The sequence below is a fragment of the Periophthalmus magnuspinnatus genome, chromosome 10 (genome assembly GCF_009829125.3).
Source record: "Periophthalmus magnuspinnatus isolate fPerMag1 chromosome 10, fPerMag1.2.pri, whole genome shotgun sequence".
In the NCBI taxonomy this organism is placed as follows: Eukaryota; Metazoa; Chordata; class Actinopteri; order Gobiiformes; family Gobiidae; genus Periophthalmus; species Periophthalmus magnuspinnatus.
This window is the reverse complement of record NC_047135.1, coordinates 10,701,317-10,712,293: the sequence shown is the minus strand read 5'-3', so window position 1 is coordinate 10,712,293 and position 10,977 is coordinate 10,701,317. Positions and strand designations below refer to the sequence as shown.

The 10,977-nt window shown below is 38.3% G+C and overlaps 1 protein-coding gene across 1 annotated transcript; it reads left to right on the top strand.

Annotated features, from left to right (window-relative positions):
• The first annotated feature begins 1,327 nt into the window (after window positions 1-1,327).
• On the top strand, window positions 1,328-9,844 carry LOC117377579 (glypican-4). Its single transcript, XM_033974028.2, has 6 exons — window positions 1,328-1,487; window positions 6,911-7,041; window positions 7,431-7,577; window positions 7,927-8,051; window positions 8,536-8,708; window positions 9,552-9,844. Exons 1-6 carry the CDS (start codon window positions 1,355-1,357, stop codon window positions 9,761-9,763), a joined length of 921 nt encoding a protein of 306 aa, XP_033829919.1. The 5' UTR covers window positions 1,328-1,354; the 3' UTR covers window positions 9,764-9,844.
• Window positions 9,845-10,977: the final 1,133 nt, after the last annotated feature.

Below are 10,977 nucleotides of genomic sequence, written 5' to 3'. Positions count from 1 at the left end.
AAAAATCGGCCAGGCGAGGAGGATGAGAGCCGGGCGAGGAGGAGGGCCAGGCGGGGAGGAGGAGAGGGTCCAGCTGTCATCGGGGCATCTGAAAGAGTTACACTCCACAGGGGGAGTGGGACAGGGGACAACATGTGAATAGCATTGCTGATGAGAAGATAGGACAAAGTAGAGGATAATGCTCAGGTTGCCATACTTCCCCCAGCTAGTTACCTCCTACTGCAGCCTATCTTATCCCGGGTTTTAATGTCACTCCCTAACTCCCTCACCAAGTAACCTGGTCATAAGCTATACCGAAGAGGAAGGTTTTAAGCCTGGTCTTAAATACAGAGACTGTGGGGGCCTGTTTAACATCAGCAGGGAGTTGATTCCATAGCACAGGAGCTTGGTAACTGAATGCTCTCCCTCCCACTGTACTTTTGGACACTCTAGGAACCACTTCAGAAAGGTGCTTCTAAACTAAAATGGTTTGAAATCTCCAAATGTCAAATTTCAGCTTCCAGCTGAATTTGATCAAGGCAATTAAATAATGAGCAACAACAATAGTCATTCAAATTAAAACTTTATTTGTTAATTAAAATGTTATGCTTTTTATATTTGCCCTTTGGACTTTCCATTACCCTCAGTAAAATGTCCTCTGTAGGAAAACTTGAATCTCTGTGTAATTTTGTCCTGGATGTCCCCCAAAACAATAGCTGACCAATCCCACAAAATTTCCCATGAACCTAAGCATTCAAACTTAAGCCTTTCTTAGGAATTCGGATCATTGTCCAGGCTGAGAAAACAGGTTCAGACTATTAATTTGCCCTGTTCAAACTATTACAAATCTACGATTAGTGAAGAAATGTAACTTGTGTTTAAAAAAAGCATAGCATCTCATATCTTTAAAGATGCACTGCAAAACTTTTTGCTTTTTTGGTAGGGTCAGCCATTGCCTTATGTGCATGGAGATTAATTCATTTTAAAGGTGCTTTTTTTAGTTGGCTAAAAAAATCCTACATTCTTACTGTGAGCAGAGTCACCTGTCCACAGAGCTGACCTGTAGCTTAGCCCTAGTGTTGGTACCGGCTTGCTTCTATAGAAACAGACAAGTTTAATGCCATTCCAGGCAAAGCAATAACATCTCCCATAGTCAAAAAATTAAATCCACCATTTGGGAAACATATTTTTCCACTGCATGATTCATAGATGATTAGATTTGACTGTGGCTAGACTTAAGTATTGCTTCTTCAGCCCTTTCACATATATCCACAAATATTTTCATTTCTCACTGCGTTGCAATGATAACACATTTGTTTTTGTTTTTTTGTCCTCTTCTTAGGTCAGTGCATCTCCCAGCTGTGTGCGTGCTGCCATGAAGATGTTATACTGCCCCTACTGTTCGGGGCAGGTAGCTCTGAAGCCATGTCAAAATTACTGTCTAAATGTGATGCGCGGCTGCTTGGCCAATCAGGCTGATCTTGACACAGAGTGGAACAACTTCTTAGGTGAGTGGCTTCTTCAGTCTTTGTGTTATAAGCAATTTACATGGTTGGGTTTGTTTGAGAAAAGTGAAAGTAGAGTAGTGCTGCACAATTTTGGTTAAAAATGAAAAATGCTATTTTTCTGACAATTTTTCTGACAATTTTCTGACGACCAGTAGTGCCACCTCAAACTTTGATTTTCATGGGGCCAATGGGAGCCCGGCTCGGAAAAAAGTCAACGTAAAAATCTGAAACTCACATCAAAAAATAGAACATGTCAGGACATGACAAAAATGATATTGTGGCCCCGCCCTAAAATGACCCCCTGAATGTTAACGAAAAGTAAATTTTATTGGACCCAAAATTCAAGGTTGGTGAAAAATGTATTATTTTCATGTTCAAAAAAATGTATGTTTCAAAATGACTCAATAGCGCCACCTCAAAATTTGAAATACATTACGGCAATGAGAGACCTTTTTCATCGTAGATAAATGAAATTTGGTACAAACATAGAACATGTCAAGACAAGTAAAAAATTATATTATGACCCCACCCTAAACCCTACAGGAAGTCGGCTATTGTGGGCGGAACCCAATTTTTCAAAAATTTTACCTCTCACATTTGGATTTTTTGTGCCTTGGATTTTCATTCAAGAAACTTGCAAATTGGTCAAAATGAACTAGACCCATGTGGGATTATAGGTAACTGTCTTGGATTTTTCTAAGTTATATGATAAAATGTGGGTGTGGCCAGCAATCAAAGAAAAAAACAATATTTTGAAGTGTTAAAGTGCGCATAACTCACACATGCAGTATCCTATTTCCCGGCATTAATATACATTTTGTTTAAAATCTTGATCTGCACGAAATTATATACAATTTACATATGTCAGAATTTTTTTGTTCCACAGCGCCCCCTTGAACTTTTGAATTGGACCAAAAAAATTACTTTGACATAAACATTTGAAATTCGGCATGGACATTTAGCTTGGCAAACTGAACAAAAAAGCCAATGAGAACATACCTCTATTTGCAACCATGTTACCGTGGTAACATAATAAATGTGTCATTGAAATGAATGGGGTTCAGAGTACTGGACTTTGTTGTAGACTAAATAGATGCTCTACACTCATCAAACTATGGCCTAAAGTTCAACATTGGCAAAAAATGTTGTATTTTCATGTGCAAAAAATTTTACGTATCAAAATGACTCAATAGCGCCACCTCAAAAATCAAAATACATTACGGCAATGAGAGACCTTTTTCATCGTAGACAAATGAAATTTGGTACAAACATAGAACATGTCAAGACAAGCAAAAAATTATATTATGACCCCACCCTAAACCCTACAGGAAGTCGGCCATTGTGGGCGGAAAAATTTTAACTCTAACATTGGATTTTTTATGCCGTGGATTTTTTATGCCGTGGATTTTCATTCAAGAAACTTGCAAAATGGTCACAATTTACTAGACCCATGTGGGATTATAGGGAACTCTTGGAATTTTCTAAGTTATAAAATGTGGGTGTGGCCAGCCTGCAAAAAAACAGAAGTTTTTTGAAGTTTTAAATGGCCCGTAGCTCAAACATGCAGTTTCCTATTTTCCGGAATTAATATACATTTTGTTCAAAATCTTGATCTGAGTGCATAGATATGCAATTTACACATACCAAATATTACATTTCTCCACAGCGCCCCCTTGAAATTTTTAAATGGCACGTAAAAAAATTACTTTGTCAGAAACATTTGAAATTTGGCATGGACATCCCTATTCCGATACTGAACAAAAAAGTCAATGACACCATACCTCTATTTTTAAAGGTGTTGCCATGGCAACGTCTGACATTTCTCATTGAAATACCGTAAATTTCGGATTATAAGCCGCTACTTTTTTTCCACGCTTTGAACCCTGTGGCCTATACAGCAGTGCAGCTTATTTATGGATTTTTACTGGATAACGGCTCCTGGGGGGCGCTCTCTAGCTGTAAATGTAAAAGTGAGACAGACGTGAGGAAAGATTCTGCTCTGAAGAATTCACTAGTTTTGATTTTGAACGATCATTTTGCGCATCATGAAATGGATATGATGCAGTTTTTAAGATAAAGAAGGAAATAGAGCAGGGGTCGGCCTTTAACACGCAAAGAGCCATTTGGACCCACTTTCCACGTAAAATAAAACACTGGGAGCCGCAAATACTTTTTGACATCTAAAATGAAGATAACACTGTGTATAATAATAATAACGGAATAATGTAGGTTTTATTTTCACGGACAAGCCTTCTACACGTGGCAGATAAATATGGCAAAAACAACTTAAGTGCATAAAAAATACAACTCATCAAACCGCTGCGTCAGTGTGAGCTCTGCGCTGATTATGTGATTATGTCTACTCTGCTCCGCAGTTTCTTTAAAAAAAAAAACAAACTCTAAAAGCGTATCGTTTAATCCCAGGTGCTTATTCTCCATGTGCCAAAGCAGTTTTGAAGGTTTCATTGCCTTATTTGCTTTTCCCGTATGTTACGCAGAGCGGACTCTGTGCGTGAGAGTCACCTGCAGCGACAAACCCAGATTTAAGTAGGCATTGTCTGTTAAATTTATCTTTCTTTTCTTGGAGGTCGTTGTCTCCTCTTCTGGCTCCTCAGTTGTCCTTTTCCCCTTTGTTAAAAGCTCTCCAAAGACTTTTGTTTTGGCTCATTCTCACTCGGTTGTGGCTCTACTTTTGGGCGACGTGTCTGATGTGTTAAACGTGAAACGTCATTGCGGAGACAAGATAATATACTTGCTACTACATCAAATAGATTTCTGTAGCGATTTTCCAGCAGGATTTTCATGATACATCTACGGACGAGCTTATTAGTGTGTTATTAGGGATGGGCGAAAGTTGCTCCTGACCCCTATGCGCACAGCGTCTGAAAATCAGGGCTCTTTACGCAGGACTGTGAGCTGTGTGTGTGTCTGTGTCTGTGAGACGTGAGCGGTGTTTGTTTTGAACATTGTTCCGCGAGTGTGACGCTTATTTTGAGCAACGAAAAATAAGAAAATATAATTTTATTTTAAGATCATAATAATCTTCCAATTGAAACTACAACAAAAAAGAGCTAACACAAATAAAATACACTTCAGCCACGCAGAACCGCAGTATAAGGCTGAAGGAGGCACATACGGCTCCGGAGCCGCGGGTTGCCGACCCCTGAAATAGAGCCACTGCACGTAAGCTCGACATCAATGAATCCAACTTGGTCAATGTAAAAAGACGACAAAAGTTTTCAGAGGAAATAAAAGCAGATTTGTTGGCGCAGCTTTATTTTCTAAACCTGCAGGTGTGTTCATCCCGTGTTGATGTCGTGTTGGTGCCAATTTTCAGGCACAGTTTTAAAAAAGCGTGTCGGTGCACCGTCTTTCTGTGTAAATATCTCATGTTACAATATGAAAACCTGCGGCTTATATTCAGGTGGAGCTTATATGTGTACAAAATTGATTTTCTCTTCAAATTTAGCTGGTGCGGCTTATATTCAGGTGCGCTGTGTAGTCCGAAATTTACGGTACATGGGTTTTGGTCAACAAGGATGAAAAATAATTACTGTGTCATAGACCATTGAAATTTGGTACACATATTCCTCTCATCATACTGAACAAAAAAGCCAATGAAGACATGCCTCTATTTCCAACCCTGCAGGCGTGACAATGTCATAAATGCTCCTATTGGAATGAATGGAGTAGTATTACTCAGTCGCTGATTTTGGGGGGAGGAGCGATGTAAGCGGGAACGAAAGGCAGGATCTCCGCGGTGGCGTGTACCCCGCGGTCGCAAGGGGTGGCGAGGGCCTTTATCATTGCTTGCAGTTTTAATTATTATTATTATTATTATTATTATTATTATTGCAATATTTATAATAAATAAGAATGATTTTCAGAGAAAACAAGCACTGTCACCTAAATATTATTAATAAATATAAAAACATATGTAATGTATATAATATATAAATATTATACATTTTGATTGGGCATAAGAGTTAAAAATTTCACCTTAATAATGATTTTGTTTAACCTAAAATGTTTCATAAAACCTGTTCCTTTTTAAGTTGCATAGAAATAACTGAACTGGACAAAATGTGTATTGAAGATTCTTTTAAACTATGACTCCACATAGTATACTAGCAATTTTATATGTATTTAATGCGTTGTTGCATTTCTCAGCTTTTTGTACTCTTGCTTCATATTTTATAGAAAAGGAATCTGAAACTCCTGTACTCCTAGGTCTAACCCAAACCTTGGAAGTACATTCACTGCTTGACTCATAATTCATTCAGAAATCATTAGTCTTATCTATCATCTGATCACTTTATTCTCCTCTGTATTTACCAGCAGCAAGCAAACACAATGCAAACTATTATGTGCTAGTCTTTGAACCTGTATTCCCTCCAGCTCTGTCTGATAAATTGAACAAAACATTACTGCTTATTGTGTGAAAATCTTGTTCAAACATGTTCTCTTTCTGCTGTATGTTGTGATGGTTAAATGGGCCGGAGGAGATGGGCCTAAACTATGAAGGTCTTTGTGCGCTAAATACTAGGGACACATATTGTTTTCATTTGCAATAATGGAAGAAAAGTCCTGGTCTTTTAATGGAGATATTAACTAAATTTAATATGACAGAATCCAGGGGCGTAAATGTGTTTCTAGTTTTCCACACAGCTGAAATTGCCCATCTCTCTGTCTCTGCTACTGTCTGCCTCTCTGTTGTCTACACTTTCCCAAACTAAACTTCAAGGCCTCAATTTTAACTTTAAATAGTATGGCTATGCAATGGCTACATCTAGTGGTGTCTTGTATTATGACAGTAATTCAACTGGATTGCATCATGAAGAATTACTTTAGTTCACTCAAATATTTTTTTTACAAACAATGTGAAATAGGTTGAAAATGTTCAGATCTGTGGTGACACAACAAAAGGCAAAATATTGAAAATATAAATATTAGGGAAGGGATAAGACCTCGAGTGATAAAAGTGCCATCAGATTGTGCACAAATGAGAAAAATTATCTTGCGAAATTTCTTTTTATAAGCATTTGCGTTAGGCCTGGACAAAAAAGAGGGTTAAGGGCTGGTGAGTTGTAATTCCAAGTCCTACAATGAAACAAAAATGTTAAAATAAATATATGTGAGGCCAAAGTTGTGAACTGAACGGTGTAATTTATTTATTATAAATTAAGTCAAATCTTGTCTCTTGTTCTCGTGGACCCAGTCTCATGTCTTGTCCCATCTTGTAATTGTCTCGTCCAACCCCATCTAAGATGTTTTTGAAAAATTTGACTGGGGATTTGCGAGTAGGTACTTGCTTAAAACCCATAGTTGATTATGATATGTGTCACGTACACACAAATGGCATAATCTGTTTTTTTCACACGGTGTTGTTATTATTGTTTTTTTTCTGTGATTTTATTTCACAGACGCCATGTTGAGTCTGGCCGATCGTTTGGAAGGTCCCTTTAACTTTGAGTCTGTCATGGATCCCATTGACGTTAAGATCTCTGAGGCCATCATGAACATGCAGGAGAACAGCATGCAAGTCTCACAAAAGGTCTGTACTAAAAAAAAAAGATTTACTTAAAACCTTCAAATGCTGGGTTAAACCTGTCAGACACAGTGGGACCCATCTCCAAATCTTGAGCTAGGTTTGGTCAGGACTGTCTTAGCTGGAGAATTTCACCTCTTGTAAAAGTATATTAGTATCTACCGTGACACAGTCTATGTAGGTACAATTTATTGTCCCCAAATTTGTCCTCTACATTTGACCCATCCATCAATACAGTGTGATCCATCTCCAGGTCTTGAGTTAGGCTTGGTCAGGACTACCTTGGCTGGAGGATTTGCCTGCATGTGCTTGGTTACTCTTACTTCAAGGAGTACTGCATGTTTGATTGAAAGTCACTAATGTAGTGTCCCTCTTGTTTCTGTCCCCTCCTTTAGGTCTTCCAGGGTTGTGGGCAGCCCAAACCTAGCATGACATTCAGAACCAAACGTTCGATCAAAGAGACTGCATTCACTGGGCGATTCAGACCCTATAGTCCAGACGCCAGACCCACCACAGCAGCCGGCACCAGCTTAGACAGACTGGTAAGAACCACCTGAATGAATATGGTTAAATATTTACTATTTGATTTAATATGTTTTAGCAATTTGCTCACTCCAAGATTTTTTTTTTCTTTTGGGGATTTTTTTTTTAAAATAAAACATGTGCATGCCTAAAACTAACTTAAGCTGTGACTTCAATAGCAGCTTACCTGAGTGAATTGAGTGAATGAATGCACCATAATTGTATCTTTGAATGTCCAAAAAAAGTGCAAAATAAATGTAAGTGCAGTATTATTTTATTATTTTGTGGATGCAACTGAGAACATGCATTTCTTCTTGTATGACTTCTATATAAATCTTTTGTGTGCCTTTTTCTTCTTTTCTCGTTTAGACTAGTGACGTGAAGAAGAGGCTGAAACATGCTAAAAAATTCTGGTCGACGCTGCCTGAGACTGTGTGCGCAGGAGAGAGGATTGCCCCCGGAGATGAGTGCTGGAACGGCACCGCCAAAAGCAGGTAAGGCACAAAAAAGTGAAATAAATCTACATTCCTAAGGCACAATCAGAGGTAACATGAGACTCATGAACTTCCAACTAAACCAGAAATACATTTGGTTTACATTGCAACAGACACAAAACAGTTTTGTGACTCTGCAAGAACTAAACCAGTCAGGTCTCAAGCAGTATTGTTATTGTGCTAAATTGGGTTTACTCTAGATCTTAACCAGATCTGAACTACAACAAAATCCACATCCAATCAATGACTAAACCTGATCTAAACCTGGACCAATGTAGGATAAAGCCAGAACAAAGCCAGAACAAAGCCAGAACAAAGCCAGAACAAAGCCAGAACAAAGCCAGAACAAAGCCAGAACAAAGCCAGAACAAAGCCAGACTACTGTTGGTCGAAAATAGAACTATTTTTCTAACTATAAAGATATGATTACCAAGAGACCTGCATTTTAATCACTGTATGTAACCCTTATTATTTTGATTGGCAGGTATGAGTCTGTCGTCATTGGTAACGGCCTGGCCAATCAGGTGTCGAACCCGGATGTGGATGTGGACATCACAAAGCCGGACATCGTGATTCGGAGTCAGATCGCAGTGCTAAAGGAGATGACCAGCTGGCTCAAAGCAGCACACAGTGGCAATGACATCTCCTTTGAAACAGGTGTGGTGTTTACTCTTCATAACTGATAGATTTAGTAGACCTAATTTAGGTCAATTTAAAACATTTATTATCTACATTACTGATAATTGTAGAAAGTAATCATCTGTAAGTATTGCCACTGTACATGTATTACAGTGGAATTCAGACATTGGGTTAGGGCTACACAAATTTGCTGAACCTGTGCCGTGATTATGCAGTTAGTTTTTTTTAAACAATAGCTGTTTTGTCTCTGGATAGAGCCTTAGTGAAAATTTACTTTATAAAGTCTTACAAATCTAATAGCAATTTGTGTCTATTGTGTGTTTAAGTCAAGATTTAGTTTACAGGGCATCTTTTAAGCGGGAACATTTTAGAGTAGATTGAACCTGCTAAACTACAAGAATCACATACTTTTCAGAAATCTAATCCATTGCCTAAATAATAAAGCCAACACTCTTCCAATCAATTGTTAAGTCATCTAATGTCTGCAGATTTTTTGTTATTAGAAGCATCGATAACCCCATATTATACTATATTAAAACTTGATTTACCACCATTTTGTCATTAAGACTGCTACTTCGCATCTAATTCAGTGGTTCTTAGCCATTTAACCTTATGGCCTAACTTAGTATAAAATAAACTGGTCCCCCTTCACATATTAAAATGTCTTACATTATTTGTGAGCTGGGTCTATGATTTCCACTGACCTATTCTAAGAGTGCTAGGTATAAGAAAAGACTAACTCAAATGTGCTAAAGTTTATGAAGCAGAAATAACAATAAACATTAACTGCATTTTCCACCCATAAAACACCTATGCTTTTACATGTAATTTCTCTAACTTTTATCCCATTGTTTTGTGCAGATGAAGAGGCGAGTGGAGGAGAGGAGAGCGGTAGCGGCTGTGACCCCCCCTCCTGCACCACAGACCAGGACATCTACTTCAGCACTCCCCCCGCCCCCCGCCTGGACCCTGTGGTCAAGTCCCCCTCTGGCTCTGCAGCCTCCAGGAGAGCCAGTCTGCTTATGGCTCTCTGCGCTCTACTCTTGGCTCTGCTCATCCCCCACTGGAGATAAAGACTACATACGCAAACCCAGGAACGAAAAAAAAAACAAAAACTGTCAGAGACTTTAAAGCCTGCTATCAAAACTTTGCATAGGGGCGCTGGTCCTAATTCACTTTTAATTATTGTTTGCTTCAATGGACACAAGTGGAGCCAACGTTCCCCCCATTTTTGTTCACGACGTCTTTGCTGGACCTGCCTACTTCGAAAACAGACTTTTTTTATTGTCTTATTTGGGCAGTTATCTCTTGTGCCTTCTTCACTAATTATTACCAAACAAGCAAAGTTGCAATTGCTAGTGGTCTGAAATGCCTTTTACTATTTCTAACATTTTAGCACAGATGGCAACACAATTCAAAACCCGTCATTGTTTTGCTTCTTTGAATGTGCAGAGTTATATTTTCAACAATGTATATACACATGCAAGTTTTTATTAAGCTTACAGGGACCATCTTGTGTGAAATATAGCAATTTTGCATTACTGGTATTGTGTTTAACCTAAGGATTTAGCTTAGGTTGGCTTACATACATATTCTATAACACAATATTTTCATTATAAAATAGCAGTCAAAATCTGGCATCTGCAGTACAGTAGTAAGTTATACCTCGTGCTCAATATCAATGCAATCTAGTGATATAAGAGTCAGGTACTTAAAAATAAGGCAAGAGACGGTTTAGTCCTGATGAATGGACAAAAGATGATGTTTGGCTCCCCCTTGTGCTGACTATATGCTATGCACAGTCTTACAGGGGTGGCGTGTGTATGTTTAAATGTGGGAAAAAAATGTGGAACAAAAGACAGTGTGTGGATAAAAAGAAAAAAAGATTATTTTAATACAGGGTTTTATATTATGGAGTTGTAATTTTTAGCTGGTTTGAAGATATATATTAGGTACTACAGTGGTTTTTACTGCTAGTTTTAGGTGGTGGAAAGTCAGGCATGGAGAAATGGGGGCACTTTGTCTTATTGTGCACAGTATTGTGGGCTAAATTGATTTATTTTTTGGTTTTAATTTTATTTCTCTGATTTTCTATAGCCCAGTTACCCCCATCCGCTGTTACATGTGTACCTCCAAAATGGCCGACGTCAGTATCATTCAAAAACATTTGATCATTATTCTTGTTTTGTTGTTATTTCTCATAGTTTGTAAGTTTTGTCACCACCCATGCGAATGCAATGCCTGGTTTCTTTTTTTTACCTGAAATTTTCAAATGAATGAGTGTAAG